The 18,420-nt window shown below is 35.6% G+C and overlaps 1 protein-coding gene across 1 annotated transcript; it reads right to left on the bottom strand.

Annotated features, from left to right (window-relative positions):
* Positions 1–860: 860 nt before the first annotated feature.
* Positions 861–17,602, bottom strand: LOC123537100 (acetylcholine receptor subunit alpha-type acr-16-like). Its single transcript, XM_045320662.2, has 2 exons — positions 16,973–17,602; positions 861–1,043 (listed from the first exon to the last, which is right to left on the bottom strand). Exons 1-2 carry the CDS (start codon positions 17,600–17,602, stop codon positions 861–863), a joined length of 813 nt encoding a protein of 270 aa, XP_045176597.1.
* Between the last annotated feature and the right edge of the window lie 818 nt (positions 17,603–18,420).

Here is an 18,420-nt window from a genome sequence, read left to right as displayed (position 1 = left end):
TGAAAATTATGGCATATTGTAAATATATAACATTGTATATATAAAAATAATGAGAAGATATGAAAGACATTGTCGTCGGTAAGACACACGGAAGCAATATAGCAGCACAAAAAACATGCAGAAATCAATGGAAATAAGCGCAGAATATACTACAACTGGTTCTAGTTATTCTCACTATGGGAAAACGGGGCGAAGATGTTCTCAGAGATCCCTAGGATATTTATATGAATGTATTTACATAGTAAATTGCATTTAGTACGAATTCCTTTTAAACGACCAAAATACAATTAAAATCCGAAGCAAGCTAAGAAAGTCACCCCGAATTCTTTTTGATTTGTATATGAAGATTTTATTTTTTTTATCATTTATGCATAATATAATGCATTACAACACGAGCGCGGCCACAGATGCTAGGGAAGGGGTTATAACAGAAACTGTTTCAACAGATTCAAAACCATTCATGCAACAACTGACCGAGCTAATGCTGCGTTTACACTTAGCCACGATGTCAACGATTTGAGAGAAGCGTGGTGAGTGTTGGGGTCGTGGGATCGAATCGTGATGATATTGAGGGAACTTGATGGTATCGTCATGATCGTAAGGACCGTGACAGGCAAATTTTTTTCCACGATTATCCCGATTTATCATTAAATCTTGAGAGAACGTGAGAGAACGTGGAAATCGTTGTAGAGCGTAATGCAGCTTAACAGACCATAACGTAGCGCATCAGACCTTGATGCTCCATCGTATGGGGATCTTGGTGAACTTGGAAACACGATTCTAAGTTCCACTAGATCTGCAGGCATCCTTACATAGTTGACGTTCGGTTTCCACTTAACCGTGGTCTAACCCAGCAGGTCCTAGGCCTTCCATTTCTTCTTCTCCTTCCTCTCCCTTCTATCCTGCCCTGTTCCGTCCCTTGTTGCTGCTGCCGACGAGTAACTATATAGGCATACACGAAAATTGCCAAATTCAGCATCTTCTTCATCTCTTGTATGCATAGCTCGTTCCACTTTGGAATCTCTGGAGATACTCCAATCGTGCTCAAAACGTGACAATCTTGATCAAATCGTGACCATAAATCGTAGGAGAACTTAACAGAACTTGATAACTGAGGGATCTAAACAGAACGTGATAAAACGTGATAGCATATCGTGGTAATCGAAAGAGAACTTGAGAGAACGTGATTAAAAGCGCAGCAGATCTTAACAAGAATCGTGTTGGTTTCGTAATAAAAGACGCTACAGGCTGTAATAAAACGTACTTAGAGCGTAAGAAAGCGTTGGAAAGCGTAGTAATACAAAATTCATGCAATAAATCGTGGAGCTCCGTGCTTTTTTTTAAATCGTGGACATCGGGGACATCGTGGCTAAGTGTAAACGCAGCATAACCACCAGACTTTGGATTAAACAGGGGGCTATTATCTCTGTTTCAGCATACCTATGTGTTGGAGGTTATTGCTAAGTGATCCACAAATTATACAAACAATCTGTACAGACTTACACGTATACATGTATATAATAAAATGCAATTTTCGACTGATCATTAATAATCGTATGACCGATAAGTTGAAAACAACCCTGCTATATAAGACAAAGTCAAACCACGGACCTGATGAATGGCCGACCACACGGTCAAAGCCCCCTCCAACTGTTAAAAGGCGCCCGCCTAATAGCACCAATATCAAAAATGACCACCTGAGTGCGAGGCTGCTGCTACAAGACGGCCATCCTAGAAAAATGAACATTTTATTTTATACTACCGTAGTATTGTTAAGTATTTCAAAGACATGTCAAATAATTTGTGGATCATTATAAAATTTTGGGTCACAAAACACGGATAATGTATATACAAAACCAACAAGACATCATGCAGAGATGGTACCTAAAAAATTCAAATTCATCTTTACATATTTTTTTCAGAGTGAAATGATAGCTAAGTGCACCAATTTTCTAAATATATTTATGGTTTTCCTCTTCTCCATGTAAAAATAGAATTATTTGATATTTAAAAAACGACTTTTTCAAAATATCTGAAGCAAAATGGACAGCTCTTGTACTGACCGTTTTTCAATGATTTTAGCATTTCCCCAATTATAGTCTATATCAAAAGTTTCCACAGCTAAATAAATTCAATAGAGTATAGTGTAAGTTTAGTCTACTTTCAACACTTTGAAAGAGCCTATACTGAACTTCCTTTTGTCTCTTAATAAAGTCAAAATCCAAGACTAGCCAAGAGTCTAAAACGCTTGAAAAAAATCTGAGTGAAAGAGGATGACATGCTCTTTATCATAAGCTTGCCAAAACCATACCAAATAATTACCTGAAAGAAGTTATTAAAGATTTTATAATGTAAACAAACCCCTACACCATTTTACCATCAATATTTCCCATTCATAAATGCACTCAATTCAGGCGATAATTGCTGATATAATTGTAAATGAGAGGCCCTAACATAAACATTTTTTTTTCTTTTTTTCAAGTTGGTTATAAATTAATGTTGATATCTGAAGTTACTCGCTCACTTTGTTAAAAACAATAAATATCATCAAATAAAGTAAACTCCATATGATTTTTCAGCATTTATTCGTTTTTCAATTAAAGCAATGATCGTGGTAGTTCCATCCAGAGAATGTTGAATTGCTTAAAATACATTACATAGAGTCATTGCCTATGAGCCACCTTCAAATGTTGTAATTACAACCACTACCTTAAAACATTGTAAATATATTCGACTACAATTAATTTTTGTGTTACAATTATTTGAAACAAAGTACGCCTGAACAGTAAGAGAAACTCTTCCAAATGACTAAAGCATAAGAAACACTTGCAAAATGATTCATTTAAGTGATAAATATACTCAATCTACCTACTTTGTTACACAAAAGTGATACTAGTTTAACTTTTTTTTGGTTATTTCTCATTGTTGGATATAGAAATTTTACATTTTAATATATAATTTTGTGTAAATCAATGTATCACCATTAAGAACAATGAATAACTTTGACTAAAAGATCAGAACTTAATAACGTTTCTTAATTTCGTAAATTTTCTTTAAAGGAATTTATGCATTATTTTACATTATCTTCATGCATTACTAAACTTTCTATCAGGGCCTCACTACAACTTATAAAATAACTGTCAGTGTAAGCCATGAGACAATTGTGCATATTGAATATTGAATACAATGAGATTTAAACAAATGTAGGTAATATTTTGTCTGCCTGATCAGTTGTTGGGAAAAGGACCTATCCGATTTTTCTTTCAGTTTTGTCCAATGTTTTATGTTAGCTTCAGTTTATCGGTCAATTCAGAGTTGTTCCCCTTAGATTTACTTGGGTAGGTACCATCTCTAAGACATGCGTCGGACAAGGCCTTTAAAACATTTATCATGAAATAAGTTACGACTTCAAAATAATTATTATTAATTATTAATTAATAATTATGATTATTTGATTGGATTATTAATAAATTGACTTAATCGTCACTAAGACGATTTTCACGAAGTTGAAAACATATCTATAATTTGGCTCACAAAACACCGTACGTATATTTTATATTCTTTATTGAAAAAATTATTTCGAGCATATGTAGTTTAACGTCAGTTAATATTCCGAATGGAACACATATTGTTCATCAAAAGTTAATTCTGTCATGAAAAGTTCATTTCTAACAAGTATAGCATATCATAAGTTTTGTATACTGTAGATTAGCGGCATGGTGCAACATGTGTGACGCTGAAACGGCTGAAAAAATATTACTACAACATAGTAGCAATAACGTGAAGCGGGAAAGTGTTGAAGGGATCTGTCCTCTACGAATTTCAGATAAAGAATGTACTTGTCACTACACTAAATGTGGTCATGAAAACCCCGTGGGATTCAAACTAGTATCTGATAAGCAGTGAGGACAAACACCCACCAAAATTAAAAGAATTTATTTCTAAAGAGAACATAAATTTAGTTATTTCATCACCAGCAAAATGTTATAAATGTTATAATAATTTGTATTTTGGATTTATTAATAATTTTGTGATGCATAAACATAGATAGTGCATGATACCCTTACGTTTTATCCTTACTGTAGGTACGTACTTTATGAAAAAGTCTTTCAAATAACAATAAAAACAAGAGTGTCGCCAAGCGGGACAATATACGCCCGAATGGTTACATCAGAGGATGGAGTAAAATTTAAAGAACTTGACTGTTGAAGCCCAAAGGACAGGAACAACAAAAAGAAGAAATTCCAAAAAAAAAAAAAAAAAAAAAAAAAAAGTCCACAAAAAAATTCTTACCAGGTAAAGTTATGTTAAAATACATCTAAAAATTGGATGTATCATCCATGTTGTACCACAGAAAAGTGGTCTCGGTTTTTCCCACTGTCAATAATAAGAAAGTTTCAAAATAAGCTATTTATAGTAACAAAAAAGGGAAGTAATTCAAAAAGAAATTATTGTAAGAGAACAAAAAGGGATCTGCCAAATAAAAACAACAGCACTGCAATGCATAGCAATATACACAAAGCAAAGTCATATATGACATTTGACCCCTAAATGTGACCTTGACCTTGAAGTGAGTTATCCAAAACATGCGCTCTGCACGTCGCCTCAGTGTGGTGAACATTTGTGCCAAGTTTCTTTGAAATCCTTCAAGAAGTTCAAGAGTTACAGAGCGGACACAACAAAGTAATATATGACCTTTCACTCCTAAATGTGACCTCGACCTTGAAGCTAGTCGTCCGAAACAAGCGCACTGCACGTCGTCTCAGTGTGGTGAACATTTGTTCCAAGTTTCTTTGAAATCCTTCAAGCAGTTCAAGAGTTACAGAGCGGACACGAAACACACTCATATGACCTTTGACCCCTAAATGTGACCTTGACCTTGAAATGAGTCATACAAAACATAAGCACTGCACGTCGTCTCATTGTGGTTTTTGTCAAGTTTCTCTGAAATCCTTCAAGGGGCTCAAGAGTTACAGAGCGGACACGAAATTGCTAACGGACGGACGGACACCGGGACCATAACATAATACGGGTGTATAAAAACGTGTTATTTTTGCCTCACCATCAGTTTATCATTCAAAGCCATGCCAATGTGCATGTTTATGTAATCAAGTTTAGAACTGTTGTATGTAGTCTTTGTACATATTTATCATGTTTATATGTCAATTTAACAAGTTGCTGTATACTCAAACAATTAAAGTGGCATTTTCATGTTTTATGTAGGACACTTTTTATTTCATTGTGGACTTATACTTGACATTTTAGTAGCATTTTCAGCAGACTGTTTTGCAATTAAAGAAATGTAAACAAATCTTTTACATATGCGTGCATACCCATATTTTAGCTGTCAGTTTGGAAGATGTTCCACAGCGATGACCTGTCAGACAAAAAAAATCATCTTTCTTAGAAGATACATGTCCCCTACTTTTCTTGGTATTTTCTGTGGTTTTTAGATCATTTAAGTTCATAAGGCTAGTAATTCTTTTTTAAAAAATGGGCCTTGCTATCTGTGACAGCTCTCAGAAGATTGTTAAATTTAAGTAGAACATAAAGTGAATTCTTCACTACTGTTCTACCTTTTTTTAATAAACTGCACAATCAAAACGTTTAGAAAACTGGTTTGACGGAAATCTGCTATGGTCATACGGAAAAATTGGTATTCAGATAATAAGATACAACAGGCTATTTATTTGTAAAATATAAACACTGGCAAAATTATGATTTTTCAGGTATTTCTAATTGTTTTCCCCTCAAGATTGATAAAATACTTAAAGCTTAATGTCGTTCCTCAAATGGTTAAATTGCCAGGTACAGGTAGAGGTTAACATTTTAAGGGCTAACCAACAGCACTAAATTGAGTTTCGTACGGGCGTTCTAAATATGTATTTTCTGAATTTTGTTCGAGGATTTAACTCATAACTTTCGTTATCCAATGGAGGAATTACGACAGTGTGGCGTTCAACCCTCCGTGTGTAGTATTGAATCTGTAGCTAACGTTTTCTTGTTAAAGACTTGATACCTTACCGTTTTCCCATCACCGTATACCACACGATTGAATTGTCAATTTTCGTAATTGTTATATTTTACCCGCAACATTATTTTCAGCACACTAAAACTTAATATTTAAATTATTGCGTTCTATAATAACTACATATACGCATGCCGATGGTATACACATTCACATTGGATCTATACGACACACTGCCTCTAGGTGAAGTATGTGACAACATAATAATGCAAAAATGATTGTTTGGTGAAGGAGGTAACATTTCATTTTCTACTAATTGTTAGGCCTTTTGTATTTTAGAATGATTGCATTTTGAAAATCATTACTAATAATATCTGTCATGTGTTTACGAATCGGATAGAAATATCCGTCCCGAGGGCACCTGCGCATTGGGCGGTAATGAGGCTTGCCGAATTACCGCCCACGTGCAGGCGGCCGAGGGACGGATATTTCCATCCGATTCGTAAACACATGACTGATATTTTTTCTTGCATATCGTATACATGTTTGCATTTCATTCTGGCAGGTTATTTTCTTGCATACCGTATTTTACAAAAGGTAGAAATACTTTTTTTTTTAGCACTCTTTCTTATAGTAGAGACTGAACACAAAGCGCGGGAAATTAACGTCCGTAAGCAGAAGTGACGTCATGATGTTTTGCGTTACGCACAATAACAAAGTTCCACATTAGTTTTATCGTTTGTAGCGTAACGTTATGTTTTTACGATAAACTAACGTATTTTGAATCGAGAAATATACTATAAGGAACGGAGAGAAACTATCAAGGTACCTGCTTTTTTCGTATTTTACATAAACAATATATTATCAGTGCATGAACCACTAGTTGCCGTTAACAGCACGAGAGTCATCTGGCATGGGGGGTGCCAGATGGTTTTGCCGGCATGGGTAAAATCACTGGAAACGCCAGCCCGATGTGCAAGAAACGATTATGTTAGCACTGAAGCAGATACTCCATCCCAAGTTCAGCCGGAAGTGACGGCATTCGGTATCCAGCAACTTAATTAAATAGAGGATTCAACCAAATCTTGTACTGAGTCTAGCTTCTCTCAGGGCCGATAAATTATTAAACCATTTGAGATTCAAAGACAGAGGATGAGATTCAGTATCGTAGCTGGATAAGACGCCATACCTATATGACGACCGAGTGATATAGCTGATTTTATAACCATAGAATTGTGAAGTTGAGAGAAAGATAAAAAATTTGTAGCTATTTAGACAGACAATGTCCAGCGCTATTGGCAAAATACAGAACCAGTGCATTATGGTAGCTGACTGCTATAGACAATATATCATATATGCGCTGTGTTTGAATGGCTTTAATTAGAGGATACTAGTGTAAGGTAATTAATTCAAACACATCGTCTCATGGGGAATTAAACAAAACGCATGCTGTTGTATTAGTTAATAAATCTATAAGGCATAGAACGCAACAAAACAAAATAAAGCAGATACCTTATGTATATAATTTGTCACCTAGTCCCATTTCAATTCCAACGGTATAAAAGGTATAGGCACGTATCTTTGTCAAATATCCATATCTTGACATAATGTGATAATAATATTCTTGGAATCTCAAGAAAGTTCTGTACATATTTATTAAATATTTATTACATATATTATTATCTAATATTTTGAATCCTGTTTGATTACTTGAAGCATACCATAGACCAGTGCAGAGATAAACAAATACTTACACGAAAGTAATCACACGCTTTTATGAATCACATTAAACTTTGAAACAACATATTAACATTTTTGATAAGTAACAAAACAAGGTTCGTGAATATATTTTCATAAATGAAATATCATTTACAATAACAGTTTCAGTCGGATACATTCATTTGAAAAACGTTTCATGTTTAGAATTGCCGCCCGCTTAACTCAGTAGGTAGAGCGTTGGTCCTACGGATCACGGGGTCGTGAGTTCGATCCTCGGGCGCGGCGTATGTTCTCCGTGACTTTTGATAAATGACATTGTGTCTGAAATCATTAGTCCTCCACCTCTGATTCATGTGGGGAAGTTGGCAGTTACTTGTGGAGAACAGGTTTGTACTGGTATAGAATCCAGGAACACTAGTTAGGTTAACTGCCCGCCGTTACATGACTGAAATACTGTTGAAAAACGGCGTTAAACCCAAAACGAAGAAACCCAAAAAGAAGAAATTCCAAAAAAAAAAAAAAAAAAAAAAAAAAAAAAAGTACACAAAAAAATTCTTACCAGGTAAAGTTATGTTAAAATACATCTAAAAATTGGATGTATCATCCATGTTGTACCACAGAAAAGTGGTCTCGGTTTTTCCCACTGTCAATAATAAGAAAGTTTCAAAATAAGCTATTTATAGTAACAAAAAAGGGAAGTAATTCAAAAAGAAATTATTGTAAGAGAACAAAAAGGGATCTGCCAAATAAAAACAACAGCACTGCAATGCATAGCAATATACACAAAGCAAAGTCATATATGACATTTGACCCCTAAATGTGACCTTGACCTTGAAGTGAGTCATCCAAAACATGCGCTCTGCACGTCGCCTCAGTGTGGTGAACATTTGTGCCAAGTTTCTTTGAAATCCTTCAAGAAGTTCAAGAGTTACAGAGCGGACACAACAAAGTAATATATGACCTTTCACTCCTAAATGTGACCTCGACCTTGAAGCTAGTCGTCCGAAACAAGCGCACTGCACGTCGTCTCAGTGTGGTGAACATTTGTTCCAAGTTTCTTTGAAATCCTTCAAGCAGTTCAAGAGTTACAGAGCGGACACGAAACACACTCATATGACCTTTGACCCCTAAATGTGACCTTGACCTTGAAATGAGTCATACAAAACATAAGCACTGCACGTCGTCTCATTGTGGTTTTTGTCAAGTTTTCTCTGAAATCCTTCAAGGGGCTCAAGAGTTACAGAGCGGACACGAAATTGCTAACGGACGGACGGACACCGGGACCATAACATAATACGGGTGTATAAAAACGTGTTATTTTTGCCTCACCATCAGTTTATCATTCAAAGCCATGCCAATGTGCATGTTTATGTAATCAAGTTTAGAACTGTTGTATGTAGTCTTTGTACATATTTATCATGTTTATATGTCAATTTAACAAGTTGCTGTATACTCAAACAATTAAAGTGGCATTTTCATGTTTTATGTAGGACACTTTTTATTTCATTGTGGACTTATACTTGACATTTTAGTAGCATTTTCAGCAGACTGTTTTGCAATTAAAGAAATGTAAACAAATCTTTTACATATGCGTGCATACCCATATTTTAGCTGTCAGTTTGGAAGATGTTCCACAGCGATGACCTGTCAGACAAAAAAAATCATCTTTCTTAGAAGATACATGTCCCCTACTTTTCTTGGTATTTTCTGTGGTTTTTAGATCATTTAAGTTCATAAGGCTAGTAATTCTTTTTTAAAAAATGGGCCTTGCTATCTGTGACAGCTCTCAGAAGATTGTTAAATTTAAGTAGAACATAAAGTGAATTCTTCACTACTGTTCTACCTTTTTTTAATAAACTGCACAATCAAAACGTTTAGAAAACTGGTTTGACGGAAATCTGCTATGGTCATACGGGAAAAACTGGTATTCAGATAATAAGATACAACAGGCTATTTATTTGTAAAATATAAACACTGGCAAAATTATGATTTTTCAGGTATTTCTAATTGTTTTCCCCTCAAGATTGATAAAATACTTAAAGCTTAATGTCGTTCCTCAAATGGTTAAATTGCCAGGTACAGGTAGAGGTTAACATTTTAAGGGCTAACCAACAGCACTAAATTGAGTTTCGTACGGGCGTTCCAAATATGTATTTTCTGAATTTTGTTCGAGGATTTAACTCATAACTTTCGTTATCCAATGGAGGAATTACGACAGTGTGGCGTTCAACCCTCGGTGTGTAGTATTGAATCTGTAGCTAACGTTTTCTTGTTAAAGACTTGATACCTTACCGTTTTCCCCATCACCGTATACCACACGATTGAATTGTCAATTTTCGTAATTGTTATATTTTACCCGCAACATTATTTTCAGCACACTAAAACTTAATATTTAAATTATTGCGTTCTATAATAACTACATATACGCATGCCGATGGTATACACATTCACATTGGATCTATACGACACACTGCCTCTAGGTGAAGTATGTGACAACATAATAATGCAAAAATGATTGTTTGGTGAAGGAGGTAACATTTCATTTTCTACTAATTGTTAGGCCTTTTGTATTTTAGAATGATTGCATTTTGAAAATCATTACTAATAATATCTGTCATGTGTTTACGAATCGGATAGAAATATCCGTCCCGAGGGCACCTGCGCATTGGGCGGTAATGAGGCTTGCCGAATTACCGCCCACGTGCAGGCGGCCGAGGGACGGATATTTCCATCCGATTCGTAAACACATGACTGATATTTTTTCTTGCATATCGTATACATGTTTGCATTTCATTCTGGCAGGTTATTTTTCTTGCATACCGTATTTTACAAAAGGTAGAAATACTTTTTTTTTTAGCACTCTTTCTTATAGTAGAGACTGAACACAAAGCGCGGGAAATTAACGTCCGTAAGCAGAAGTGACGTCATGATGTTTTGCGTTACGCACAATAACAAAGTTCCACATTAGTTTTATCGTTTGTAGCGTAACGTTATGTTTTTACGATAAACTAACGTATTTTGAATCGAGAAATATACTATAAGGAACGGAGAGAAACTATCAAGGTACCTGCTTTTTTCGTATTTTACATAAACAATATATTATCAGTGCATGAACCACTAGTTGCCGTTAACAGCACGAGAGTCATCTGGCATGGGGGGTGCCAGATGGGTTTTGCCGGCATGGGTAAAATCACTGGAAACGCCAGCCCGATGTGCAAGAAACGATATGTTAGCACTGAAGCAGATACTCCATCCCAAGTTCAGCCGGAAGTGACGGCATTCGGTATCCAGCAACTTAATTAAATAGAGGATTCAACCAAATCTTGTACTGAGTCTAGCTTCTCTCAGGGCCGATAAATATTAAACCATTTGAGATTCAAAGACAGAGGATGAGATTCAGTATCGTAGCTGGATAAGACGCCATACCTATATGACGACCGAGTGATATAGCTGATTTTATAACCATAGAATTGTGAAGTTGAGAGAAAGATAAAAAATTTGTAGCTATTTAGACAGACAATGTCCAGCGCTATTGGCAAAATACAGAACCAGTGCATTATGGTAGCTGACTGCTATAGACAATATATCATATATGCGCTGTGTTTGAATGGCTTTAATTAGAGGATACTAGTGTAAGGTAATTAATTCAAACACATCGTCTCATGGGGAATTAAACAAAACGCATGCTGTTGTATTAGTTAATAAATCTATAAGGCATAGAACGCAACAAAACAAAATAAAGCAGATACCTTATGTATATAATTTGTCACCTAGTCCCATTTCAATTCCAACGGTATAAAAGGTATAGGCACGTATCTTTGTCAAATATCCATATCTTGACATAATGTGATAATAATATTCTTGGAATCTCAAGAAAGTTCTGTACATATTTATTAAATATTTATTACATATATTATTATCTAATATTTTGAATCCTGTTTGATTACTTGAAGCATACCATAGACCAGTGCAGAGATAAACAAATACTTACACGAAAGTAATCACACGCTTTTATGAATCACATTAAACTTTGAAACAACATATTAACATTTTTGATAAGTAACAAAACAAGGTTCGTGAATATATTTTCATAAATGAAATATCATTTACAATAACAGTTTCAGTCGGATACATTCATTTGAAAAACGTTTCATGTTTAGAATTGCCGCCCGCTTAACTCAGTAGGTAGAGCGTTGGTCCTACGGATCACGGGGTCGTGAGTTCGATCCTCGGGCGCGGCGTATGTTCTCCGTGACTTTTGATAAATGACATTGTGTCTGAAATCATTAGTCCTCCACCTCTGATTCATGTGGGGAAGTTGGCAGTTACTTGTGGAGAACAGGTTTGTACTGGTATAGAATCCAGGAACACTAGTTAGGTTAACTGCCCGCCGTTACATGACTGAAATACTGTTGAAAAACGGCGTTAAACCCAAAACGAAGAAACCCAAAAAGAAGAAATTCCAAAAAAAAAAAAAAAAAAAAAAAAAAAAAAAAAGTCCACAAAAAAATTCTTACCAGGTAAAGTTATGTTAAAATACATCTAAAAATTGGATGTATCATCCATGTTGTACCACAGAAAAGTGGTCTCGGTTTTTCCCACTGTCAATAATAAGAAAGTTTCAAAATAAGCTATTTATAGTAACAAAAAAGGGAAGTAATTCAAAAAGAAATTATTGTAAGAGAACAAAAAGGGATCTGCCAAATAAAAACAACAGCACTGCAATGCATAGCAATATACACAAAGCAAAGTCATATATGACATTTGACCCCTAAATGTGACCTTGACCTTGAAGTGAGTCATCCAAAACATGCGCTCTGCACGTCGCCTCAGTGTGGTGAACATTTGTGCCAAGTTTCTTTGAAATCCTTCAAGAAGTTCAAGAGTTACAGAGCGGACACAACAAAGTAATATATGACCTTTCACTCCTAAATGTGACCTCGACCTTGAAGCTAGTCGTCCGAAACAAGCGCACTGCACGTCGTCTCAGTGTGGTGAACATTTGTTCCAAGTTTCTTTGAAATCCTTCAAGCAGTTCAAGAGTTACAGAGCGGACACGAAACACACTCATATGACCTTTGACCCCTAAATGTGACCTTGACCTTGAAATGAGTCATACAAAACATAAGCACTGCACGTCGTCTCATTGTGGTTTTTGTCAAGTTTCTCTGAAATCCTTCAAGGGGCTCAAGAGTTACAGAGCGGACACGAAATTGCTAACGGACGGACGGACACCGGGACCATAACATAATACGGGTGTATAAAAACGTGTTATTTTTGCCTCACCATCAGTTTATCATTCAAAGCCATGCCAATGTGCATGTTTATGTAATCAAGTTTAGAACTGTTGTATGTAGTCTTTGTACATATTTATCATGTTTATATGTCAATTTAACAAGTTGCTGTATACTCAAACAATTAAAGTGGCATTTCATGTTTTATGTAGGACACTTTTTATTTCATTGTGGACTTATACTTGACATTTTAGTAGCATTTTCAGCAGACTGTTTTGCAATTAAAGAAATGTAAACAAATCTTTTACATATGCGTGCATACCCATATTTTAGCTGTCAGTTTGGAAGATGTTCCACAGCGATGACCTGTCAGACAAAAAAAATCATCTTTCTTAGAAGATACATGTCCCCTACTTTTCTTGGTATTTTCTGTGGTTTTTAGATCATTTAAGTTCATAAGGCTAGTAATTCTTTTTTAAAAAATGGGCCTTGCTATCTGTGACAGCTCTCAGAAGATTGTTAAATTTAAGTAGAACATAAAGTGAATTCTTCACTACTGTTCTACCTTTTTTTAATAAACTGCACAATCAAAACGTTTAGAAAACTGGTTTGACGGAAATCTGCTATGGTCATACGGGAAAAATTGGTATTCAGATAATAAGATACAACAGGCTATTTATTTGTAAAATATAAACACTGGCAAAATTATGATTTTTCAGGTATTTCTAATTGTTTTCCCCCTCAAGATTGATAAAATACTTAAAGCTTAATGTCGTTCCTCAAATGGTTAAATTGCCAGGTACAGGTAGAGGTTAACATTTTAAGGGCTAACCAACAGCACTAAATTGAGTTTCGTACGGGCGTTCCAAATATGTATTTTCTGAATTTTGTTCGAGGATTTAACTCATAACTTTCGTTATCCAATGGAGGAATTACGACAGTGTGGCGTTCAACCCTCCGTGTGTAGTATTGAATCTGTAGCTAACGTTTTCTTGTTAAAGACTTGATACCTTACCGTTTTCCCATCACCGTATACCACACGATTGAATTGTCAATTTTCGTAATTGTTATATTTTACCCGCAACATTATTTTCAGCACACTAAAACTTAATATTTAAAATTATTGCGTTCTATAATAACTACATATACGCATGCCGATGGTATACACATTCACATTGGATCTATACGACACACTGCCTCTAGGTGAAGTATGTGACAACATAATAATGCAAAAATGATTGTTTGGTGAAGGAGGTAACATTTCATTTTCTACTAATTGTTAGGCCTTTTGTATTTTAGAATGATTGCATTTTGAAAATCATTACTAATAATATCTGTCATGTGTTTACGATCGGATAGAAATATCCGTCCCGAGGGCACCTGCGCATTGGGCGGTAATGAGGCTTGCCGAATTACCGCCCACGTGCAGGCGGCCCAGGGACGGATATTTCCATCCGATTCGTAAACACATGACTGATATTTTTTCTTGCATATCGTATACATGTTTGCATTTCATTCTGGCAGGTTATTTTTCTTGCATACCGTATTTTACAAAAGGTAGAAATACTTTTTTTTTTAGCACTCTTTCTTATAGTAGAGACTGAACACAAAGCGCGGGAAATTAACGTCCGTAAGCAGAAGTGACGTCATGATGTTTTGCGTTACGCACAATAACAAAGTTCCACATTAGTTTTATCGTTTGTAGCGTAACGTTATGTTTTTACGATAAACTAACGTATTTTGAATCGAGAAATATACTATAAGGAACGGAGAGAAACTATCAAGGTACCTGCTTTTTTCGTATTTTACATAAACAATATATTATCAGTGCATGAACCACTAGTTGCCGTTAACAGCACGAGAGTCATCTGGCATGGGGGGTGCCAGATGGGTTTTGCCGGCATGGGTAAAATCACTGGAAACGCCAGCCCGATGTGCAAGAAACGATTATGTTAGCACTGAAGCAGATACTCCATCCCAAGTTCAGCCGGAAGTGACGGCATTCGGTATCCAGCAACTTAATTAAATAGAGGATTCAACCAAATCTTGTACTGAGTCTAGCTTCTCTCAGGGCCGATAAATTATTAAACCATTTGAGATTCAAAGACAGAGGATGAGATTCAGTATCGTAGCTGGATAAGACGCCATACCTATATGACGACCGAGTGATATAGCTGATTTTATAACCATAGAATTGTGAAGTTGAGAGAAAGATAAAAAATTTGTAGCTATTTAGACAGACAATGTCCAGCGCTATTGGCAAAATACAGAACCAGTGCATTATGGTAGCTGACTGCTATAGACAATATATCATATATGCGCTGTGTTTGAATGGCTTTAATTAGAGGATACTAGTGTAAGGTAATTAATTCAAACACATCGTCTCATGGGGAATTAAACAAAACGCATGCTGTTGTATTAGTTAATAAATCTATAAGGCATAGAACGCAACAAAACAAAATAAAGCAGATACCTTATGTATATAATTTGTCACCTAGTCCCATTTCAATTCCAACGGTATAAAAGGTATAGGCACGTATCTTTGTCAAATATCCATATCTTGACATAATGTGATAATAATATTCTTGGAATCTCAAGAAAGTTCTGTACATATTTATTAAATATTTATTACATATATATTTATCTAATATTTTGAATCCTGTTTGATTACTTGAAGCATACCATAGACCAGTGCAGAGATAAACAAATACTTACACGAAAGTAATCACACGCTTTTATGAATCACATTAAACTTTGAAACAACATATTAACATTTTTGATAAGTAACAAAACAAGGTTCGTGAATATATTTTCATAAATGAAATATCATTTACAACAACAGTTTCAGTCGGATACATTCATTTGAAAAACATTTCATGTTTAGAATTGCCGCCTGCTTAACTCAGTAGGTAGAGCGTTGGTCCTACGGATCACGGGGTCGTGAGTTCGATCCTCGGGCGCGGCGTATGTTCTCCGTGACTTTTGATAAATGACATTGTGTCTGAAATCATTAGTCCTCCACCTCTGATTCATGTGGGGAAGTTGGCAGTTACTTGCGGAGAACAGGTTTGTACTGGTATAGAATCCAGGAACACTAGTTAGGTTAACTGCCCGCCGTTACATGACTGAAATACTGTTGAAAAACGGCGTTAAACCCAAAACAAAACAAACGTTTAGAATTGTGCTGCCTTCAAAACAGAAACGAGATTCACAGTTGCGTAAGGTAGTTGGTTCTACCCAGTAGTTCTCCCGTGTCGGTAAAATGTCCTGCGAGTTTTTGTTTGTAATTTTAAGTTGCAAATTCGACGTATGACCTAAATGTTTTGATCTGAGTTAGAATTTAAGAAAGAAAAAGCTCATACCATACGAGTAAATCTCATTAACTTTAACTTTTGTTAGTGTATACAGCCACGAAGAAAACGAGTGCAGCCAATACAAGAAGAATACTGAAAACAATTAAGCACACTTTATCAAAAAAGACACTCATTTCTTTCCATGTTACATCTGTATTCATATAAGATTCGGAACTAATTCCGTTTACTAAGTTATCTGCTCTTTTGTAATCTGCGTCATTGCATTTATTTATAGATGCATCATATCCGGTTTTGATGTCCTCTCTGGATATATTTATTCGTTCTACTATGTTACGTTTCTTCTTGCATTTATTCATGCGTAACACACATTTTATCAATTTAGTAAATGCGCCTTTTGCAGGGTCTGCGTTGTCATGGTGATAAAGTCGTAAACTAAACACGTTTGCAAAAGTGATTAACATGCTTATCATCAATACTGCTAACAAGTAAAAACTAAATAATGGCATAGGGTTTGATGTTTTAGGTAAGTTATCACCAACAAGAGTCAGAAAAACTGCAAAAGCTAGAAGCACCGTTATGCTGTACGAAATACGTTCCCCGCTGTCAGCAGGAATCACAAATATCACTGCATTCAGAAACGTCATTGCAATAATTGGCACAACGACGTTCACAAGAACGAAAAGGGGTTTTCGTGCTAAATGAAGACGAAATAATACACTGGAATTTTGATAACGTACTTGTATATCTGACCCTAATAACTCCCATGCTCCGCTTTCGATGTAATAATGTGTGCTAATTTTGTCTGAACCAGGCTGCAAAGTCATTTCGTCTGGCTTGTAAGCAACTGAGGCAAATTCAAATCCACACCAGTGGTCGTCCCATGGATAGTACATCACATCAGCTTTACATAAGGTCGACCAAGTGTCTGCTTGAACAACCTTAGCAACACCTTCGTTGGTGAAGCGGATTCTTTGCCAAGACTCGCCAACTTTGTCCAGTTTATTAACATTGTTGGTCAGGATCAAATATGGCGTCCAAAATTTACCACTCTCTGAAACAATGTCTACCATTCCGCCATAATCTGCAGGATTCCATTTGATAAAGTCATCTGTCCAGGTTAATGTAAGACCACCAATAACGGTTAGGCTCTCTTGGACCTCATCAAAGTCTTGAATAGAAACTAGGTCAAAGTTAATGTGTACAATCAATGTTGACGACTGGTTTGTAACTGGTCTTATGCTCTTTTCATAGAAAAATGTTTTGTTTCGCAGGACTGTCACTGCTTCATCGTAAGTCTGACTAGAAACAAGATGCAGGCGTATGAATATACACGCGCACATGACAATAGAGTTCCGGTTCAACTTCATCCTTACACGCAGTAAAGTTGTATTATTATGTTTAAAAGATACACTTGATTAACAGAAATATATATTGATAATATAATGTGCATTTGAATTACCGTCAATACGATCAAGCACTGAAAAATGATGCAATGAAAGAAAAATGTGAAATAGAATAAAGTGTTCTTCACTTGCTGTTGCAGTTTAATACTACTTCTTAAGTATATTATCGTACTATTACGTTGAGAGCTTTATCTTAAAAATAAATACAAATTATTCCAACAGTTATAATTGATAGATGAAATAAACAATCCATTAATTTAAAAGAAAATTTGCTTAAATTCTAATATTCTCTTCTGCAACCAAAGTAGTTGAATGTAGTGTAGTTAGCGTAAAGTCTTTTGTTTAGTAATTATTATTCCAAAGCTATTTGATAGTGAAGTCGGTCAATACTAATTATTCCCTATCCACCTATTTCTCGCACACCTTATTGAATATTCTATAGAATAATAAAGGTAAATGTAAATGTACATGCGCGTACATGTATTAAATCCAGGACCGGTGGAGGGATTCTCATGGCAGCAGAGGAACTGGTGCCGCTTGTCGCCATACTGAATTGAAAGACTAAAAGCATTTTAATTCGCATATTAAACATTTCACAGTGATCGTCCTCCCGGCCGAATGTTTTCTTTAGGTAGTTCTGTCGCCCAATGTGACATTGATTTAATGGTTACTTGTGGCCATCAACTGTTAATATCTAAGGCAACGACTATAAGAAAATCAGGATGAGACTGGGAGTAAAAAAAGCATATGTATTTTGCTTCCAACATTAAACATTATAGATA

The sequence above is a fragment of the Mercenaria mercenaria genome, chromosome 17 (genome assembly GCF_021730395.1).
Source record: "Mercenaria mercenaria strain notata chromosome 17, MADL_Memer_1, whole genome shotgun sequence".
Taxonomy (NCBI): Eukaryota; Metazoa; Mollusca; class Bivalvia; order Venerida; family Veneridae; genus Mercenaria; species Mercenaria mercenaria.
Note: the sequence above shows the minus strand (reverse complement) of the source record. Positions and strands in the feature narration are given on the sequence as shown.